General features: G+C 47.3%; 1 protein-coding gene across 1 annotated transcript in view; it reads right to left on the bottom strand.

Moving 5' to 3' along the window:
* Nucleotides 1–22,897, bottom strand: part of LOC138651062 (mpv17-like protein 2) — a 60,518-nt gene extending 37,621 nt beyond the window's left edge. The window contains exons 1-3 of the mRNA XM_069741017.1: nucleotides 22,824–22,897; nucleotides 13,348–13,604; nucleotides 4,567–4,728 (exon numbers count right to left, since the gene is read on the bottom strand). Coding sequence (XP_069597118.1) covers nucleotides 4,567–4,728; nucleotides 13,348–13,534 — 349 coding nt within the window. The 5' untranslated portion in view covers nucleotides 13,535–13,604; nucleotides 22,824–22,897. The remainder of the gene's footprint in view (nucleotides 1–4,566; nucleotides 4,729–13,347; nucleotides 13,605–22,823) is intronic.
* Nucleotides 22,898–23,147: the final 250 nt, after the last annotated feature.

Raw genomic sequence — 23,147 nt, 5'->3', positions numbered from 1 at the left:
ACATGGTGGAGGCAACGTGATGGCATGGGCATGCATGGCTTTCAATGGCACTGGGTCACTTGTGTTTATTGATGACATAAGAGCAGACAAGAGTAGCCGGATGAATTCTGAAGTGTACCAGGATATACTTTCAGCCCAGATTCAGCCAAATGCTGCAAAGTTGATTGGACGGCGCTTCATAGTACAGATGGACAATGACCCCAAGCATACAGCCAAAGCTACCCAGGAGTTCATGAGTGCCAAAAAGTGGAACATTCTGCAATGTCCAAGTCAATCTCCAGATCTAAACCCAATTGAGCATGCATTTCACTTGCTCAAATCCAGACTTAAGACGGAAAGACCCACAAACAAGCAAGACCTGAAGGCTGCGGCTGTAAAGGCCTGGCAAAGCATTAAGAAGGAGGAAACCCAGCGTTTGGTGATGTCCATGGGTTCCAGACTTAAGGCAGTGATTGCCTCCAAAGGATTTGCAACAAAATATTGAAAATAAAAATATTTTGTTTGGGTTATGTTTATTTGTCCAATTACTTTTGACCTCCTAAAATGTGGAGTGTTTGTAAAGAAATGTGTACAATTCCTACATTTTCTATCAGATATTTTTGTTCAACCCTTCAAATTAAACGTTACAATCTGCACTTGAATTCTGTTGTAGAGGTTTCATTTCAAATCCAATGTGGTGGCATGCAGAGCCCAACTCGCGAAAATTGTGTCACTGTCCAAATATTTCTGGCCCTAACATTAGATAGATAGATAGATAGATAGATAGATATAGATAGAGAGTGAGTCCAGGGACACCCGACGACAGTTGTAACACGTAGCTTGATAGCTTGGCCTCACATACATTGCACACACAGCTGTGCTGCAGGGAACCTCTGATCCCATGTATACGCGGTTACTATACTTCCCCCAGTGATGTGATATAAGGCCCTGCTCTGTGACATGAGCTGACACTTCCACTCCAGCACAGCCCTGCGTCTGACTCTTCCTCCCAAGCATGTGACTGGTCACATGGTCGTGACTTCATCACTGGTCCTTTAGCTGCCCAGAATATCGCATCTACCAACAGTTCTGCCAGGGGAGAGAGGCAGACTCACAGGCAGAGCCCCCGCTGTCAGTCTGCACTGGAGAAGAGCAGCGACATCAACACCAATATCATGTACGCCAGCAGGAAGAGGCGCAAACCCGTGCAGAAGGCTTAAAGGGAACCTGTCACCCCGTCTTTTCAGATTGAGATAAAAATACTGTTAAATAGGGCCTGCGCTGTGCGTTACATTAGTGTATGTAGTGTACCCTGATTCCCCACCTATGCTGCGAAATACATTACAAAAGTCGCCGTTTTCGCCTGTCAATCAGGCTGGTCAGGTCAGGTGGGCGTGGTGACATCGCTGTTTCTTCCCCAGCTTTCCGTTGGTGGCGTAGAGGTGTGCGCATGTCCAAGTGCCGAATCCACTGCATCTCGGCTTCAGGAAAATGGCCGCCGCGATCTCCATCTGCGCACGTGCGGCATCCCGCGGCCATTTTCCTGAAGCCCCGTGCAGCAGAGCACTCCATCTGCGCACGCGCGGCCTCAGGAAGATGGCCGCCCCCACCGATGACAAGGGTAATAGCGCAGATCGCGCGCTTTTTTCTTCACCTGCGCGCAGTGGATTCGGCATTTGGACATGCGCACACTATTGTAACGCACAGCGCAGGCCCTATTTAACAGTATTTTTATCTCAAACTGAAAAAACTGGGTGACAGGCTTTAACTGGCATAATAGGGGTTAACGGGAATGACCTGAGAGCGGTGGGGGCGGTAGTGTTGCCACGGAGGGGACGGGGAGGTAATGCTGCCACAGAGGGGAGGGGCAGCGCTGTCTGTCCAGTGACACTGTCTGCCACTGTGTGTATATTAAAAAGCTGTGCTGCAGAACAATGCTGTGTATAAAGGGTGCAAGAGGAGGCTGTGTAAAATAAATATACCGGCAGCGTAGTCACAGAGGGGTGTGGTTGCCCGGCGATGATATGACCCAGACTGGTTCGCATGTTCGGCGGTGCGTGGGGCTACGGTGACATTTTGTGAAAGCCCAGAGCCCCCACACATCCATTGCTGTGATGCGGTGGTCTCCAGGAAATCTCATCCCAGTCTGGTGCTGTAGGGCGATGATCTTGCTCCCATCCCAGTCTGCGGCTGGTGGTGCAGGTTTGGAGATGCTCGGTGGTGCGGGGGCTACAGCGATATTTTGTGAAAGCCCAAAGCCTATGCAGTTGTATTGCCTCTATGCTGTGGCCTCGGAGAAAATGACCGCCGGAGGCGCATGCGCAGATTGAGGTCTTGGAGCTGAGATCTCAATCTGCGTCATTTTCCCGGAGGCCAGAGCATCAAGGCAATAGAAGTTTGGGGGCTCCAGGCTTTCACAAAATGTCGCTGGAGCTCCCTGCACCACGACGAACCTGCAGCACCAGTTGCAGGCAGGTATGGGAGAGAGATCATCGCCCTGCAGCGTCGGACCACCGGAAGAATCGCCCGACTCGTGTTGTCACCACGCTAACTAAGCACATTCCAACTATAAGACGAACCCCCATTTTCCCCAAAATATTTTTGGGAAAAAAGTGCGTCTTATAGTCCAAAAAATACGGTACATACATACATATACACACACAGTGTGCACTGAAGGGGTAAACTAGTGTGACAGTTTTATAGGTCATGTCGTTCTGGACGAGGCAATTCCAAATATGTGCACTTTTGTTTTTACATATACGGTACATATTTATTGGGTTAATATTTGTTATTTTTCATTTATTTTGTGATTATTTTTTTTAATAATTCTAAAACATTTTTTTACCTTTATACTTTAGTTTTTATTTTTCTTATCACATGTATCGCACGAGACCTGTCAGTTTTACACTGCCAGATCGCTTGTTAGGCTTGTTTCACACTTTCGTAGGCAATGTCCCATCGTAATGCGTCGAGGAGACGTACCAACAGACATCTAGTAAATATTGTTAAAAGGGACGCAACGTACGTGTGTGTGTGTGTGTGTGTGTGTGTGTGTGTGTGTGTGTGCGTGCGTGCGTGCGTGCGTGCGTGCGTGCGAGAGATATAATTTTTCCCCGGGTTGGAAAATGCTTCCAGGCTTGCTCAAATGTAATAACAGGATCCGTCACTGGATTCCTGCGTTTCACAGTGTGCTCAGGATAGGATCCAGCGTCCATAGGCTCCCATTCTGTGGAACGACATATGACGCAGGAGGAGTCCTGGCACGTTTTTCCACTGCAGACAAACAACGTTCCTTTGAACGCTTTTTCCAAAAGACGGCCCGTCAAATTCCGCAGGATCCAGTGCACGACGGACGAAACGTATGACCATCCGTCACGATACGTCTAAGGCTTTCACACTTGCGTTTTTCAGCTTCCGTCATAATCCGTTGATTTTTGAGAATGCAGGATCCTGCATTTTCCCATAGACTTGTATTAGCGACGGATTGCCATCCGTTGTGCACTGGATCCGTCGTAAAATAGCAGTCCGTTGTGCTGAGAAAACGTTCATGGTAACGTTTTTTCTGCACGTCGGAAAATCGGTCAGCGACGCATCCTGCACTGCCCATCGTCGGCTATAATGCAAGCCTATGGACACAGGATCCGTCGCTGACCGTCACACACTGGAATCCAGCGACGGATCCCGTTTTTCCTTTCTGAGCATTGCCGGAAGGATTTTCAAATCAGTGAAAAAAATCACTCTCTCTCATACAACGACGTACAGCACAAAACGCAAGTGTGAAAGTAGCCTAACAGGACACCGTAGCTGGCAGACCCGGAGGTCATCACGTGACCTCTGGTTGTCATGACAATGCTCGGATCCCTTGTGATGTGATCACACCTCATCACGGGGGTCGTCGGAGAGGCGAGTACAGCAGCGCTGTCCCTCTGCTATCTTCTAGAAGACAGCAAAGGGTTAACATCATTGGGACCTGATCCAATCAGGTCCCGATGATGCCACCTGTCAGAGCTATCGCTCTGCACCGGAATCGCAGGGCTTGCAGGATCCTGAGCCCTGCGAGACCACTAACTGTTGATAAACGTCAACGCTGCACAAAGCACAGCAAGAGGTGACGTTTATCTATAGTGGGTGGTCGGGAACTGGTTAACAGCCTAGGGCATTTATTATAAGCCTTAAGTGCACCCAGTATGCTGCCTTTAATAAAGCATTTTGTAAACTCACTTTCTGAAGTGCTGAGCAGGGAAAGAAAATTTAGTGCATGCTATATGTGTGACTGATACACGAATGCTTCATTCAGGTGACCGAGTTAGAGGGAATGTGTAAGGGCAGGAGGATCATTTCTACATTTAAAGAAAACAATAGATCGGTGCACCCTTGGGATTCACACAGTAAATCCTGCTGCCAGAGATTGAGAGTGGATTTTAACAGGTTAATAGCACTGGGTGGAGCTCAGCTCGGCTTGCGACAGAAGCAGATATAGCTGAGTATTGCAGCCACCATCTACAGACAAAGCAAAATAAAGGTAAATTAGGGACCTGACATGGCGTATTGGTCGGGGAGGGTTCTAATGTTGTAAGAAAATCTTACCTAAGAAGTACCATAGTCCGAGAAAAGGGGAAACCGCCAGTTGGTCAATTAGAACCTTTCGCAAAACAATTTTGATCCCACGGCCAGGAAAAGTCCTATCCAGCCACGAATACCAAAAGTGCATCATTGGGCCCATAGAGCAACCTATAGCAAACATACGACCTGCCAGGAAAATCAGAATAAAGGTCACGTTTTGTTACAATATGCCAGTACATCAAATCACTTCTGTTATAGCTTATACACTGCTCAAAAAAATAAAGGGAACACTAAAATCCCACATCCTAGATATCAATGAATGACATTTCCCAGTTGAAAATCTTTATTCACTACATAGTGGAATGCGTTGAGAACAAAAACCTAAAAATGATTAACGTAAATCACAACTAATATCCCACGGAGGTCTGGAGTTGGAATGATGCTCAAAATCAAAGTGGAAAATGAAGTTACAGGCTGATCCAACTTCAGTGGAAATGCCTCAAGACACTGAAATGATGCTCAGTAGTGTGTGTGGCATTCACGTGCCTGTAAAACCTCCTTACAATGCCTGGGCATTGTCCTCATGAAGCTCCTCCGAGACCTTCATTAAGGCATCATTCAACTCCTGGACAGTCTGTGGTGCAATGCGGCATTGGTGGATGGAATGAGACATGATGTTCCAGATGTGCTCGATTGGATTCAGTGCTGGGGAACGGGCTAGCCAGTCCACAGCTTCAATGCCTTCATCATGCAGGAACAGATGAGACACATGAGGCCTAGCATTGTCATGCATCAGAAGGAAATCAGGGCCAACCATACCAGCATATGGTCTCACAATGGGTCTGAGGATCTCATCCTGGTACCTACTGGCAGTCAGGGTACCTCAGGCTAGCACATGGAGGGCTGTGCGGCTCTCTGAAGAAATGCCTCCCCACACCATTACTGACTCACTGCCAAACCGGTCACGCTGGAGGATGTTGCAGGCAGCAGATCGCTCTCCACAGCATCTCCAGACTGTCACATGCTCTGCACACTGCGGTGACAGACACAGCTCCCCTTCTTGCCACAGCTTGCATTGTTGTGGAATCCTGGATAAGCTGCACTACCTCAGCAACTTCTGTGTGTTGTAGACAACGCCTCATGTTACTGTACAGGACCTCTAGGGGTGAAAGCAATGACAAAAAGCAAAAGTGACAAAACCAGCCAAAAAAGGATGAGAACAGAGAAATGGTCTGTGGTCACCCCCTGTAAAACCACTCCTTTATAGAGGTTGTCTTGCTAATTGCCTATCATTTCTACCTGTTGTCTGTTACACTTGCACAAAAGCAGGGGAAATTGATTCACAATCAGGGATGCTTCATAACTCGATGGGTTGATTTCACAGAAGTATGATTGACTTGTAGTTACATTGTGATGCTTAAGTGTTCCCTTTATTTTTTGAGCAGTGTATTAGGAGCAGAAAAAATAATGTACATACACGAGTCACGACACATCGTTTGTAGCCAGACATGATATGTGCTATTGCAGGCTTGGAGTGGGATATTTCAACCACAGGACTTAAAGGGGTTGTTCAATGAAAACAAGTTATCACCTACCCAGAGGCCAGTTCTGTGTTTCCACATCTGCTTCCCGATGCCAGTTATTGGGCTGCAACTTTTTAATGTGATGTAAACCCATCACTAAGCTCAGCAGCTCATACCGTCTAGAAGGGCAAATCTGCTGAGCTCACTGATAGGCTGCTGCACTGTCCGCTCCGTAGACAATAGGCAAGGAGAGACCCCAGAGACAGAACTGGACCCAGGGACAGTGAATAAAGAACTGCTTTTCTTTTAAACAAGGTCTGCCTGTGTACAGGGGTTTTCTGAAAACACCTTTTAATAAATTACCACATCCCTTATAGGGGTTTATCTATAACGGAAAAAAAAAATTAAATGAAGATGGTTTTAACCCCTTCAAGACCCAGCCTATTTTGACCTTAAAGACCTTGCCGTTTTTTGCAATTCTGACCAGTGTCCCTTTATGAGGTAATAACTCAGGAACGCTTCAACGGATCCTAGCGGTTCTGAGATTGTTTTTTCGTGACATATTGGGCTTCATGTTAGTGGTAAATTTAGGTCAATAAATTCTGCATTTATTTGTGATAAACACGGAAATTTGGCGAAAATTTTGAAAATTTCGCAATTTTCACATTTTGAATTTTTATTCTGTTAAACCAGAGAGATATGTGACACAAAATAGTTAATAAATAACATTTCCCACATGTTTACTTTACATCAGCACAATTTTGGAAACAAAATTTTTTTTTGTTAGGAAGTTATAAGGGTTAAAATTCGACCAGCGATTTGTCATTTTTACAACGAAATTTACAAAACCATTTTTTTTAGGGACCACCTCACATTTGAAGTCAGTTTGAGGGGTCTATATGGCTGAAAATACCCAAAAGTGACACCATTCTAAAAACTGCACCCCTCAAGGTACTCAAAACCACATTCAAGAAGTTTATTAACCCTTCAGGTGCTTCACAGCAGCAGAAGCAACATGGAAGGAAAAAATGAACATTTAACTTTTTAGTCACAAAAATTATCTTTTAGCAACAATTTTTTTATTTTCCCAATGGTAAAAGGAGAAACTGAACCACGAAAGTTGTTGTCCAATTTGTCCTGAGTACGCTGATACCTCATATGTGGGGGTAAACCACTGTTTTGGCGCACGGCAGGGCTTGGAAGGGAAGGAGCGCCATTTGACTTTTTGAATCAAAAATTGGCTCCACTCTTTAGCGGACACCATGTCACGTTTGGAGAGCCCCCGTGTGCCTAAAAATTGGAGCTCCCCCACAAGTGACCCCATTTTGGAAACTAGACGCCCCAAGGAACTTATCTAGATGCATAGTGAGCACTTTGAACCCCCAGGTGCTTCACAAATTGATCCGTAAAAATGAAAAAGTACTTTTTTTTTCACAAAAAAATTCTTTTAGCCTCAATTTTTTCATTTTCACATGGGCAACAGGATAAAATGGATCCTAAAATGTGTTGGGCAATTTCTCCTGAGTACACCAATACCTCACATGTGGAGGTAAACCACTGTTTGGGCACATGGTAAGGCTCGGAAGGGAAGGAGCGCCATTTGACTTTTTGAATGAAAAATTATTTCCATCGTTAGCGGACACCATGTCGCGTTTGGATAGCTCCTGTGTGCCTAAACATTGGCGCTCCCCCACAAGTGACCCCATTTTGGAAACTAGACCCCCCAAGGAACTAATTTAGATGCCTAGTGAGCACTTTAAACCCTCAGGTGCTTCACAAATTGATCTGTAAAAATGAAAAAGTAATTTTTTTTCACAAAAAAATTATTTTCGCCTCAATTTTTTCATTTTCACATGGGCAGTAGGATAAAATGGATCATAAAATTTGTTGGGCAATTTCTCCCGAGTACGCCGATACCTCATATGTGGGGGTAAACCACTGTTTGGGCACTCGGCAGGGCTCGGAAGAGAAGGCGCGCCATTTGACTTTTTGAATGGAAAATTAGCTCCAATTGTTAGCGGACACCATGTCGCGTTTGGAGAGCCCCTGTGTGCCTAAACATTGGAGCTCCCCCACAAGTGACCCCATTTTGGAAACTAGACCCCCCAAGGAACTTATCTAGATGCATATTGAGCACTTTAAACCCCCAGGTGCTTCACAGAAGTTTATAACGCAGAGCCATGAAAATAAAAAATAATTTTTCTTTCCTCAAAAATGATTTTTTAGCCTGGAATTTCCTATTTTGCCAAGGATAATAGGAGAAATTGGACCCCAAATATTGTTGTCCAGTTTGTCCTGAGTACGCCGATACCCCATATGTGGGGGTAAACCACTGTTTGGGCGCACGGCAGGGCTCGGAAGGGATGGCACGCCATTTGGCTTTTTAAAAGGAAAATTAGCTCCAATCATTAGCGGACACCATGTCACGTTTGGAGAGCCCCTGTGTGCCTAAACATTGGAGATCCCCCAGAAATGACACCATTTTAGAAACTAGACCCCCAAAGGAACTAATCTAGATGTGTGGTGAGGACTTTGAACCCCCAAGTGCTTCACAGAAGTTTATAACGCAGAGCCATGAAAATAAAAAAAAAAATTATTTTCTCAAAAATGATCTTTTAGCCTGCAATTTTTTATTTTCCCAAGGGTAACAGGAGAAATTTGACACCAAAAGTTGTTGTCCAGTTTCTCCTGAGTACGCTGATACCCCATATGTGGGGGTAAATCACTGTTTGGGCACATGCCGGGGCTCGGAAGTGAAGTAGTGACGTTTTGAAATGCAGACTTTGATGGAATGCTCTGTGGGCGTCACGTTGCGTTTGCAGAGCCCCTGATGTGGCTTAACAGTAGAAACCCCCCACAAGTGACCCCATTTTGGAAACTAGACCCCCAAAGGAACTTATCTAGATGTGTGGTGAGCACTTTGAACCCCCAAGAGCTTCATAGAAGTTTATAATGCAGAGCCGTGAAAATAATAAATACGTTTTCTTTCCTCAAAAATAATTATTTAGCCCAGAATTTTTTAATTTTCCCAAGGGTAACAGGAGAAATTTGACCCCAATATTTGTTGTCCAGTTTCTCCTGAGTACGGTGATACCCCATATGTGGGGGTAAACTACTGTTTGGGCACATGCCGGGGCTTGGAATTGAAGTAGTGACGTTTTGAAATGCAGACTTTGATGGAATGCTCTGCGGGCGTCACGTTGCGTTTGCAGAGCCCCTGATGTGCCTAAACAGTAGAAACCTCCCACAAGTGACCCCATTTTGGAAACTAGACCCTGAAAGGAACTTATCTAGATGTGTGGTGAGCACTTTGAACCCCCAAGTGCTTCATAGAAGTTTATAATGCAGAGCCGTGAAAATAATAAATACGTTTTCTTTCCTCAAAAATAATTATTTAGCCCAGAATTTTTTATTTTCCCAAGGGTTACAGGAGAAATTGGACCCCAAAAGTTGTTGTCCAGTTTCTCCTGAGTACGCTGATACCCCATATGTGGGGGTAAACCACTGTTTGGGCACACGTCGGGGCTCAGAAGGGAAGTAGTGACTTTTGAAATGCAGACTTTGATGGAATGGTCTGCGGGTGTCACGTTGCGTTTGCAGAGCCCCTGGTGTGCCTAAACAGTAGAAACCCCCCACAAGTGACCCCATTTTAGAAACTAGACCCCCCAAGGAACTTATCTAGATATGTGGTGAGCACTTTGAACCCCCAAGTGCTTCACAGACGTTTACAACGCAGAGCCGTGAAAATAAAAAATCATTTTTCTTTCCTCAAAAATTATGTTTTAGCAAGCATTTTTTTAGATTCACAAGGGTAACAGGAGAAATTGGACCCCAGTAATTGTTGCGCAGTTTGTCCTGAGTATGCTGGTACCCCATATGTGGGGGTAAACCACTGTTTGGGCACACGTCAGGGCTCGGAAGTGAGGGAGCACCATTTGACTTTTTGAATACGAGATTGGCTGGAATCAATGGTGGCGCCATGTTGCGTTTGGAGACCCCTGATGTGCCTAAACAGTGGTAACCCCTCAATTCTAACTCCAACACTAACCCCAACACACCCCTAACCCTAATCCCAACTGTAGCCATAACCCTAATCACAACCCTAACCGCAACACACCCCTAACCACAACCCTAACCCCAACACACCCCTAACCATAACCACAACCCTAATTCCAACCCTAACCCTAAGGCTATGTGCCCACGTTGCGGATTCGTGTGAGATATTTCCGCACCATTTTTGAAAAATCTGCGGGTAAAAGGCACTGTGTTTTACCTGCGGATTTTCCGCGGATTTCCAGTGTTTTTTGTGCGGATTTCACCTGCGGATTCCTATTTCCTATTGAGGAACAGGTGTAAAACGCTGCGGAATCCGCACAAAGAATTGACATGCTGCGGAAAATACAACGCAGTGTTCCCGCGCGGTATTTTCCGCACCATGGGCACAGCGGATTTGGTTTTTCATATGTTTACATGGTACTGTAAACCTGATGGAACACAGCTGCGAATCCGCAGCCAAATCCGCACCGTGTGCACATAGCCTAATTCTAAAGGTATGTGCACACGCTGCGGAAAACGCTGCGGATCCGCAGCAGTTTCCCATGAGTGTACAGTTCAATGTAAACCTATGGGAAACAAAAATCGCTGTACACATGCTGCGGAAAAACTGCACGGAAACGCAGCGGTTTACATTCCGCAGCATGTCACTTCTTTGTGCGGATTCCGCAGCGGTTTTACAACTGCTCCAATAGAAAATCGCAATTGTAAAACCGCAGTGAAATGCGCAGAAAAAAACGCGGTAAATCCGCCATAAATCCGCAGCGGTTTAGCACTGCGGATTTATCAAATCCGCAGCGGAAAAATCCGCAGAGGACCAGAATACGTGTGCACATTCCTAACCCTAGCCCTAACCCTAGCCCTAACCCTACCCCTACCCCTAACCCTATTCTAACATTAGTGGAAAAAAAAAAATTTCTTTATTTTTTTATTGTCCCTACCTATGGGGGTGACAAAGGGGGGGGGGGGGGGTCATTTATTATTTTTTTTATTTTGATCACTGAGATATAATCTCTCTCAGTGATCAAAATGCACTTTGGAACGAATCTGCCGGCCGGCAGATTCGGCGGGCGCACTGCGCATGCGCCCGCCATTTTGGAAGATGGCGGCGCCCGGGAGAAGACGGACGGGACCACGGCTGGATCGGTAAGTATGATAGGGTGGGGGGGGGGACCACGGGGGGGGGGGGGATCGGAGCACGGGGGGGGGGGGGAAATCGGAGCGCGGGAGGGGTGGAACGGAGCCCGGGAGGGGTGGAACGGAGCACGGGGGGGCTGGAATGGAGCACGGGGGGGGTGGATCGGAGTGCAGGGGGGGTGATTGGAGCACGGGGGGGTGATTGGAGCACGGGGGGAGCGGACACGAGCACGGGGGGGAGCGGAGCACAGGGCGGAGGGGAGCCGGAGCAGTGTACCGGCCAGATCGGGGGGGTGGGGGGGGCGATCGGAGGGGTGGGGTGGGGGCACACTAGTATTTCCAGCCATGGCCGATGATATTTCAGCATCGGCCATGGCTGGATTGTAATATTTCACCCGTTATAATGGGTGAAATATTACAAATCGCTCTGATTGGCAGTTTCACTTTCAACAGCCAATCAGAGCGATCGTAGCCACGAGGGGGTGAAGCCACCCCCCCTAGGCTAAACTACCACTCCCCCTGTCCCTGCAGATCGGGTGAAATGGGAGTTAACCCTTTCACCCGATCTGCAGGGACGCGATCTTTCCATGACGCCACATAGGCGTCATGGGTCGGAATGGCACCGACTTTCATGACGCCTACGTGGCGTCATGGGTCGGGAAGGGGTTAAAGCAATAAACATGACCTTTCGAACTTTGCAGCACCCCCACTGATTCAGCGCAGGACGAGCTCCATTCAGAAGGAAACAAACACTGGAGCCTGTGATTGGATGCAGCAGTCAGGTGACTAGGCATCATCTGGTGACACCGCAATTCCAGTCACCTGGCCACTGCAGCCAATCACAGGCTTCAGCGGCCCTGTTAGCTTTCCGAACTGAGAAGATATTGATTCTGGATGTAGTACAGATCTCCAGAGCAGCCACAGGCCAGTATGGTTCTGTTTATGGCTTTAAAGGGAACCTGTCAGCAGGATTGTGCTCAGTAACCTACACACAGTGTCAGGTCGGCGCCGTTGTACTGATTACACTGATACCTTGGTTGATGAAATCTGTCTTGTGGTTGTTATCTTTATTTTCAGTTTTCAGGTAATGAGATTCTCGTGCTCCTGGGCGGCCTGTGGGGGGAGGGGGGTCTTCATGTGGTGCTCTGATTAGATATTCATCTGTATGGCTTCTGACAGGTCACTGATCCGCCAGTGACCTGCCCCCTGTTTTACATACTGTATATCTTATTGTTTGGAATGAAAAAAAAAAAAAAAAACTAAATTCATCATGCAGGCACCGGTGGCGCCTGCGCTGTAGCATGAACGCATCTGTAATATCCATATATTAAATTTTATTTAGTGATATAAATTTCTTGAAAAAAAAATAAAATAACAGTCTTCCTCAAAATGGCACCAGCCCCACCTGACCAGCAGCATAATTCGTAACGTGATGCTACTGCGCCGATGCCACTGCCATTTTGCTAGAAGGGAAAAAAAATAGTATCCACCAAGATGGCACCAGCAGCATTTATCGAAACGCTGATCGATGCTACTGCACAGGTGCGGCCTGCGACATCTTGGTGGAGACAAAATTATTTTTTCCTCTAGCTAAATGGCTCCTGCGCCATTTTGAAGAAATTTTTATTCCCCCCTTCAAGAATTTATATCACTAAATAAAATGAGTATAGACATTACAGATCTGATCACGCTACAGCGCAGGCATCGCCATCTGCATTATGAATGTAAATTTTGTTTTTCTCCAAACAACAAGATATACAGTATGTTAACTAGGGGGCAGGTCACTGGCGGATCAGTGACTTATCAGAACCCATACACATGAATACCTAATCAGAGCACCACATGAAGACCTTCCACAGGCCGCCCCGAAGCACGAGCATATCATTAACTGAAAACTACAAATAAAGATCAAACAACAACCACAAGACGGATTTTATCATTTTAAATCAGTGAAATGGCGCCGTCACGACACTGTCTGTAGGTTATTGAGCACAATCCTTCCCTTTAAGCATCCATGTCTAAATAAACTCTCTCAGTGTCTGACAACTTCTTTCAGCAGTTCTTTACTTAGTCATTAAGACAGAGCATTTACCTGTCCGCATCCAGTCTCGCTGCTTATTTGGATGTCTTCTCAGCTCTCGAGTCTGTTGGATAGTATCACCAATGCCCAGCAATGCTCCACAGCTAACTGTGTTGGTGATCAAGAGAAATCGCCCTCTAAAGAAAGGCTTCCAATAGTCCGATACTCGAGCTAGCAGCACTCTACCCTGGGGAAGCATCTTGTCCAAACGTTACTGACTGCTGGATACAGTCCCACATGGGCCTGGGACAGTACTCGCTGAGCGGTACCTGTAGAGTACATAAAACCAATAGGAATAAGTAACAATATGTCTACATCACACCAGCTCACTGGCTTCTCAAGTCCTAACTTCACGTTTCCAATAGGATGTGATTATTCACTCCATGGGCATCTGCGGCCTAACAGAATTTGCTTTCCCATACTAGATAAAGGAAGCTGAAAGCCATCAGTCTGCAACAATTAACTCTTTACATGCTGCAGTTAACAGCGACCAATGAATGCAAAGAGTGTGACAGAGGGAGATCGCTCCCTCTGTCACTTCACTGAATCCCTGCAGCATTATCAAGGTCAGGAAGGAGGTCTAACAATGACCTACAGTTCTGCCATAGACCAAAACCTAATAGACTGGCTGCCTGTCACTATAACGCTGACAATGCTTTGTACTACATAATTAGTGCAGGGGGTATCAAAGCAATCAAAAGATCAGTGTTTCAGTCTTCATGTGGAAGTAATAAATACAGTTTTAAAGGGAACCTGTCACCCCCAAAATGGAAGGTGAGCTAAGCCCACTGGCATCAGGGGCTTATCTACAGCATTCTGTAATGCTGTAGATAAACCCCCGATGAAACCTGAAAGAGAAGAAAAAGAGGTTAGATTATACTCACCCAGGGGCGTTCCCGCTGCGGTCTGGGTCCGATGGGCGTCGCGGTCTGGTCCAGCACCTCCTTTCTTCTCACGATCACGTCCTCTTCTTGTCTTCACGCTGCAGCTCTGGCGCAGGCGTACTTTGTCCTGTTGAGGGCAGAGCAAAATACTGCAGTGCGCAGGCGCCGGGAAAGGTCAGAGGCCTGACACCTGTGCCCTGCAGTACTTTACTCTGCCCTCAACAGGACAAAGTACGCCTGTGCCAGAGCCGCGGCGTGAAGACAAGAAGCGGACGTCATCTGATGAAGAATGGAGGCGCCGGACCGGACTGCAGCGGGAACTCCCCTGGGTGAGTATAATCTAACCTCTTTCTCATCTTTTAGGATACATCGAGGGCTTATCTACAGCATTACAGAATGCTGTAGATAAGCCCCTGATGCTGGTGGGCTTAGCTCACCATCGATTTTGGGGGTGACAGGTTCCCTTTAAAAAAAAAAAAAAAAAAGAAAATATTTTGTTAAGAAATGTAAAAAGTTTAATATAAACAAAATAAATTTAGCATTCTCATTGTCTTGTCGACCTACAGAATGTGTGTGTGTGTGTATGTGTATGTGTATGTGTATGTGTATGTGTATGTGTATGTGTATATATATATATATATATATATATATATATATATATATATATATATATATATATATATATATATATATATATACATACACACATACACTCAGGGCCGTATTTGCCACTAGGCACTTGAGGGCACGTGCCTAGGGTGGGGACAATGCAGGGTGGCGGCACCTGAGCAAGTTTAAAAAACCTCAGTCCCAGCTGCTGCGGGGGGAGGGGGTCTCGGGCGCAAGGCCGCCATCAGGGCATTGCTGCCCTGACTACTGTATGGGGCAGAAATGGGTGCTGTACCTTTAAGCAGCAGCAGCCCAAGTGCATCATGTTCCTCCTCCTGACGCCGGTCATGTGACAGGTTGCGCGCTCTTTTTACTGTAAGGCTGCGTGTCCACGATCAGGATGGCCGGCGGTATCGTCGGAGCGGCAAACCCACTCTGCGGTAAGCTCCGCCCCCTTTCTGGGACGCGATGATGCCGGATGTGTTCATAGCACACATCCGGGATCATCGCTCCCCACCATAGGGTCCTGTGCTATATCTTGCGGCGACGCAGCGTCGCCGCAAGATATACGGACATGCTGCGATCTGAAAAGACGCGCAGCATGTCCGGAGTCGCAGGGCCGCCGCGTGCGTGTTACCACGCATAGTGGAGACGGGATTTCATTAAATCCCCTCCACTATGCTGTAACATCTGGACGCTGCGTGTCTGACGCTGCGGCTCTATGCAGCGTCAGACACGCAGCGTTTCCTGCACGTGGAAACATACCCTAAGGGTATGTGTCCACGTTCAGGATTGCATCAGGATTTGGTCAGGATTTTCCATCAGTTTTTGTAAGCCAAAACCAGGAGTGGGTGATAAATACAGAAGTGGTGCATATGTTTCTATTATACTTTTCCGCTAATTGTTCCACTCCTGGTTTTGGCTTACAAATACTGATGGAAAATCCTGACCAAATCCTGATGCAATCCTGAACGTGGACACATACCCTAAGAGCACTGGAGCAGACTGCAGAGAAGCAGGTTTGTGGGAGAAGATACTGAAGTCGGCGGTGAGCAGGGAGAGGAGGCGAGCAGTGTGTGAGGACTCAGAGGAAGCTGCAGAGAGGAGTGAGGTGAGAGAGGAGACGGGAGTCTGCTGATGTGAGTGAGTGAGGAGAGGGGAGGCTGCTAAGGGGAGGGGATGAGACGCTGGAGAGGAGAGTCTGGAGAGGAGAGGAGAGTCTGGAGAGGAGAGTAGAGTCTGGAGAGGAGAGGAGAGTCTGGAGAGGAGAGGAGAGTAGAGTCTGGAGAGGAGAGTAGAGTCTGGAGAGGAGAGTAGAGTCTGGAGAGGAGAGGAGAGTCTGGAGAGGAGAGGAGAGTCTGGAGAGGAGAGGAGAGTCTGGAGAGGAGAGGAGAGTCTGGAGAGGAGAGGAGAGTCTGGAGAGGAGAGGAGAGTCTGGAGAGGAGAGGAGAGTCTGGAGAGGAGAGGAGAGTCTGGAGAGGAGAGGAGAGTCTGGAGAGGAGAGGAGAGGAGAGGAGAGTCTGGAGAGGAGAGGAGAGTCTGGAAAGGAGAGGAGAGTCTGGAAAGGAGAGGAGAGTCTGGAAAGGAGAGGAGAGTCTGGAAAGGAGAGGAGAGTCTGGAAAGGCGAGGAGAGTCTGGAAAGGCGAGGAGAGTCTGGAAAGGCGAGGAGAGTCTGGAAAGGCGAGGAGAGTCTGGAAAGGCGAGTCTGGAAAGGCGAGTCTGGAAAGGCGAGTCTGGAAAGGCGAGTCTGGAAAGGCGAGTCTGGAAAGGCGAGTCTGGAAAGGCGAGTCTGGAAAGGCGAGTCTGGAAAGGCGAGTCTGGAAAGGCGAGTCTGGAAAGGCGAGTCTGGAAAGGCGAGTCTGGAAAGGCGAGTCTGGAAAGGCGAGTCTGGAAAGGCGAGTCTGGAAAGGCGAGTCTGGAAAGGCGAGTCTGGAAAGGCGAGTCTGGAAAGGAGAGGAGGGGCTGGAAAGGAGAGGCTGGAGAGGAGAGGCTGGAAAGGAGAGGAGAGGCTGGAGAGGAGAGGCTGGAAAGGAGAGGAGAGGCTGGAAAGGAGAGGAGATGAGAGGCTGGTGAGGGGAGGCTGCTGAGGAGAGGACATGAGAGGCTGGTGAGGGGAGGCTGCTGAGGAGAGGACATGAGAGGCTGGTGAGGGGAGGCTGCTGAGGAGAGGACATGGGAGGCTGCTGAGAGGCGATGAGAGGCTGGTGAGGGGAGGCTGCTGAGGAGAGGAGAGGGGAGGCTGGTGATGGGAGGATGTGAGAGGCTGGTGAGGAGAGGGGAGGCTGCTGAGGAGAGGAGATGAGAGGCTGGTCTCATGCTGTATATGGGGAGGCTGTGTGGGGCTCATGCTGTATATAAGGGGCTGTGGGGGGTTTAAAGATATATAGGGGGTGTCACTTAATTCTGCTCAATATTAAGTGATACAATTAATATTAATTAATATTGAGTAGAATTATTTTCATGCTATTGGTTCGGCCTCCACAACAGTCATGGTCTTTCATCTGGCCCCTCGGGAAAATAAATTGCCCACCCCTGATCTAGAGACATGGAGTGAGAAGCCCACAGATTAGTCCGTTCTCTCACTAAATTACCCATCCAGCTCTTCAAACTATTCTCTCTGAAACGTCCCAGCATTGCAGAGATAAACTTCCCTGTTTGCAGTCTGAGTGATGCTGCCCGTGGTTTTGTTAATATGAAATCGACTGACAGGTTCCCCTTAAAAACCTGTCAGCCAAACCTTGCAACCGTGGCAGAATCAACTGACCATGTACTGTGTATGAGATCCACCAGATTCACACATGACAACTAATGGAAAGGTTTGCTAAGGCTCCTTTCACATCAGCGATTTTCTCCGTTCGCGGCAGATACTGCAGTTTTTCTGCCTCTGTCGTGTAACATATCACTTACAGGCTGGCAACTCTGCGTTCGGCCTCATTCATTCCCTATGGGACTTGCGGACATGTGACGCACTTGAGGTGAGACAAAAAAAAAAAACACTGCTAGCAGCATTTTTTTTCCTGTTGCTGCAAGTACCGCATTTGCCGGATCGCAGCAAAACCGCAAGTGCCGCAAGTCCCATAGGGAATGAATGAGGCCAAACACAGTGTTGCCATAAGTGATCCATTACGGATGCGGAAAAACTGCCGGATCTGCCGCAAATGTCAAAAATCGCTGATGTGAAAGTAGCCAAAGTCACTGCCGATAGTGTCTGCATTAGTCATACTCACCAATGGGGGAGGCAGCATGAAAAGTGCCTAGGGCAGCAGAAACTCTAAATACGGCCCTGCATACACTAGATGGTGGCCCAATTCTAACGTATCAGAAGCCTGGTGCGAAACGTGCGTTGGGGTGAGGTGGAACGCTGTGCTGCTTGTAGGTAGATAAGGCCACGTAAACTGTTTATGTACACTGTTACTGTTGCTATACTCTGGGCATGCTTAGGCAGCTTAAGATATTCAGAATTAAATATGTTACTACGATACCATTACCACGCAAAGTGATATTCTGAAATGATGTACTGCACATAGCCTCCACCTTATGTTAGGGTGCTTGGGCATTTTTTATGCATTTTACGAAGTTTTCCAATAAAGCCTTAATTAATATCATTCTGGATCTCTTTGTTATGGTTACCCTTTGGGCAACCATGTGTTGTTTGTAGTGTATTGGAAGTGCCAGCTTTATTTATACTGGACATTGGTGAGCATAAGTGAAATACATACCAGTAAATACTGAACATATTGCTGCAAAAATTCTTAATAAAAATGCTAAAATATACTGGGTTAAATACCTCTTAAAAATCCCTGATCTCCCCTTATTCTTTTTGTGCTGCGTCACTCCATTGCAAAGATAGTTATATTTATTGCTTTGAAGCTCTTTATGTGAAATCTCTGCTGGTAGTCCATCTGGGCGTTTCTTCAGTCTTCCCTGGGGCCATGCCAGCCACTACCAATAACAGCTCAGCAGTAGACCTAGCATTCTATCAGTCACCAGTGGCTGATCTGTGATTTGCAACGTCTGGTAGGGAAACTCAGGAAAAAAAAAAAAAACACCCAGCTGGACTGGAAGAAGAAATTACCCATACCGCGCTGCCCAAAATACACATGAGAATATCACCGGAATGGAGAAAGGCAGCGCAAAATGGAGAATAGTGGCAGGGATTTTTTTTTTTTACAAGACATTTATTGAGCAATTGACAAGTCCTCTTCACAGCTCATACAAAGTGCTGCTACTATAAATCAGTGATTTTTCCCTCTAATTTGCTTTGGGAACATACTGTAAGTGCAAATTAACACGTATTGAAAAAAGCGTAATTTAAAATGCAAAAAAAAAAAAAAAAATTCACTGCCTGTATCAACAAGGAGACTAGTAGGGAAAGCAAGGATATTTACTAGGTGAATATATTGTATATACTCTATATTTACAGCATGCTTGGCTGCTTGTCAACATGAAAAAAGGGTGGCTCACCCCTTTAACCCATCAGAGTCAACTACTTTTTGCATGATTTTTTTTTATTTTTTTTACAAGAGTCATATCTGACTTTTCCAACTACATAGCCTTATGAGGCCAAGTTATTTTTTAATGAAAACATTCACTTTACCATACAATGTACTGCACAATGGGGAGAACTTTATTTTTTAAGCACAGTGAATTTGGATAAAAACAACAATCTTGCCATTTTTTGGGTGGTTATGCTTTTATGGCGTTGACTGCACGCTGTAAAAATACTGACAACCTACCTAGAATCCCTTCATTTAAAAAAAATAACTTACATTTTATTCTATATTACATATAAACAACCTCACAAAAATATACAAATAGCGGAGCAGAGTAGTTCAGGTCCTGGTAAGACTGTCTCTCAGGAAATACCTAATATGTGCAGAAAGACGACAATTACGGTACCCTCAGTCTCTAAGCCTGCCATGAAGGCAAGCTCCTATCTCCGGTAATCAATGCCCTGTATATAGACTGGCACTTTATTATCATTGCACCCAGGGGCGGATTATCAGAGGGTCAATATGGGCGGTAGCCCAGGGCCCAGTGGTCTGGGGGGGCCCTGGGCTACCGCACAGATTGACCCTCTGATAATCATCTGTGAATGCCGGCGGCCGCCGCCGCCGGCATTTATGTGCCCCCGCCGTACCCGGTGGGCAGAGAGAGGGGGCCCGCATCGGGCCCATTCTCATCTGCTCACCGGGCCCCTTCCGGCGCTGCGGCAGTTTCTTATTGACGTGCGGGCGCTCGCCCGCACGTCAATAGTTAACAACAGCCGCCAGCCAATTGGAGGCTGGCGGCTGATGTCGGCCGCAGGCGCACACGTCGCCGGCGTCTGACGTCATTGTCAGTCGCCGGCGAGTGTGCTCTGTTGGAGGGAGCTCAGCGCTGGAGCGCGGACAGGTGAGGAGACTTTGTTTTTTGTTTTTATAATGGTGGAAACACTGAGGGCAATGCTGGAGGACGCTGGGGCAGATTGCTGGAGGACGCTGGGGCAGATTGCTGGAGGACGCTGGGGCAGATTGCTGGAGGACGCTGGGGCAGATTGCTGGAGGACGCTGGGGCAGATTGCTGGAGGACGCTGGGGCAGATTGCTGGAGGACGCTGGGGCAGATTGCTGGAGGACGCTGGGGCAGATTGCTGGAGGACGCTGGGGGAAATGCTGGACATACTGGGGCAGATTGCTGGACACACTGGTGGTAATATTCTGGACACACTGTCTGGGGGCAATGCTGGACGCACTGGGGCAGATTGCTGGACACACTGTCTGGGGCAATATGCTGGACATACTGGGGCAGATTGCTGGACACACTGTCTGGGGGCAATGCTGGACACACTGGGGGCAATATGCTGGAGACACTGGGGCAGATTGCTGGACACTGGGGCAATATGCTGGACATACTGAGGCAGATTGCTGGACACACTGGGGGCAGGACTGGAGGCATGGGCAGAATGTAGACACGGGGCATGATTGGAGACACGGGGCAGAATGAAAGACATGGGGCAGGATTGGATCATGGGGCAGGATGGATACGATGGAGACAGATGGGGCAGGATGTGGAGATCATATGGGGTAGAATGGATACTCATGAGGGCAGGATGCGAGAACATATGGCTGGAGCCAGGAATGAGACACACGGGGCCAGGGTGGGGAATATTATTACCATAGGGGCTAATTAAGGGATATTATTACTGCAGTGATGTATTTATTTTATTTTTTGAGTATACTGTTTTAAATGGGGGTCGGTCCTGTTACTGTGCAGAGTGACACTATATCGCCTTTTTTTCTTCATGTGGTGTAATGTAGAAGTTGTGAAAAATTAAGTAATGTGTTCTGCAAGCGGAGCTCGAGATAACTGTGTTATTTCCTGCAGAAACGAGTCCTGGCTGGAAGAAATGATGGCGGTCTGTGCTGGATGAAAGATGAAGGACTTCACCTAGAGACGTCACTGGTGAGTCAGTGTTACCTATACACTGACACTATACACTGTATACTATATACAGAGGTCCTGTGTACAATGTCACCAGTGATCACTGTATTACCTCTACACAGACACTGCATACTAAGTACAGATCTCCTGTGAATACTGGCACTTATGGTGATAGTATTGTGTTTTTTACTGATCAGTATTGTAGTATTCAGTCACTACGTGGTGGTAATATGTGGTCTGGACATGGTGTTGTGGTATTTGTCCCTTGTATGTGATATTTGGTCACCAAGTGGTGGTAATATGTGGTCTGAACATGGTGCGGTGGTATTTGTTCCTTGTATGCGATATTATTCGATCACTGTGGTTGTAATTTGTGGTCTGGTCATGGTGCGGTGGTATTTGTTCCTTGTATGTGATATTATTGGTCAAAATATACCTAAATTGTATTGCAGATTCTACCAAATATTTAATAGGTTACAGTAGAGTAGGGCCTGGCCATTTTTCTGGAATAATCTGGTTCGGGTATCACATGACCCCCGTCACATGACCGGGGGGGGGGCCCTGGCTACCCTTAATCCACCCCTGATTGCACCCACGGTTATACGATCAGCTACAGGTTAGGGCCCCGCTCTAGCACATGGACATTATTATTACACGTGCCACACACAGACGGTGTGCCCTTCATATAGCGCTGGAAAATAACCTCTTTATTTTGGAAAATTCATGACTTGTCACCTTTCTTCAGTCTGGGCCCATAACTGTACGAGGGCTTGTACTTCTTGCAGGGCGAGTAGTTTTTATTGGTACTTTTTGATCACTTTCTTACATTTTTTGGAGTAAATGACTGAAACGCGTCAGTTGTGATTGTTTCATTTTTTTGGGACTCGTCGCCCTATGAGCCAAGTCATTTTAGATTTTCATAGGACTTCTACAGATTTGGCAATAATAAATGGATTTGTTTTTTTGGAAAGGGAAGAGGAGTGTGTGGTTTGGGGGGGGTTCAATATTTTACAATTAAAATAAATAGCGCACTCCCCCTGGATCTAGCCATTAGCTGTTAGAGGCACGTGTCGGCTGTGTAACACAGCTGGAACCAGTCGGAAATGGAACGGACCCAAGTTCTGAGCCCGCTCCAAACACTCCCACCAGAATGGGCATCACCACCTGGACATCACCTATCAGGAAGGGGTTAACAAAAGAGTGGTGCTATTGGAAAAAATAATAATAAAACCTCTCATAGAGCCGAGCACAGCATTAGTGTTATCTGTGAAAGACAACAAATGCACCAGGCTGACAAAGGGTTAATCACGCCTCCCCACAGGCAGCTATGGTGGGCACCTGCCGCCCTGCAGTCACTGACAGCCATGTGTGGCAGCGAGTCTTCCTCCTCCTCACTACCTTCACGGTGACCCGCGGTAACGCTCCGTGGCACCAGGAGGACGCTGCGGCAGATTGCATCACGTGGTCCCCGCCCTGCGCCACTTCATTGGGGGACCCCCGCTCCTCCTCCGCCCGGGGCGGTAACGGGGTATCACTTCTACACTGCCGCTATGTGCCACCTGGGTGAACTCACCTGCACGGAGGAAAGGGCACAGCTCAGGTGTCTGCTAAACATGTGACTCCGGCGTCTGCCATCTTACCGGAAGTGAGCACCGGAAGTAAACAGCCTCCGCCATCTTTAGTGAGGGAACGCGCGAAGGAATGTCAGTCAGATTGCTTCAGTGTCTAGTCAACGTTTCATTCATCCGGGTATTTAGTGGCTGCAGGCACGGCTGGGTTATGTGCTGCTGTGTGTGCAGTATAGTACTGGGCTGGGCGGCTAGCAGTCACAATGCATGTACCCGAGCATGGAAAAAGCCTGCTGCAAACTGTATAGAAATGTCACAGCCACCATGAG

The sequence above is a fragment of the Ranitomeya imitator genome, chromosome 1 (assembly GCF_032444005.1).
Source record: "Ranitomeya imitator isolate aRanImi1 chromosome 1, aRanImi1.pri, whole genome shotgun sequence".
Lineage (NCBI taxonomy): Eukaryota > Metazoa > Chordata > Amphibia > Anura > Dendrobatidae > Ranitomeya > Ranitomeya imitator.
This window is presented reverse-complemented; position numbering and strand designations above follow the sequence as displayed.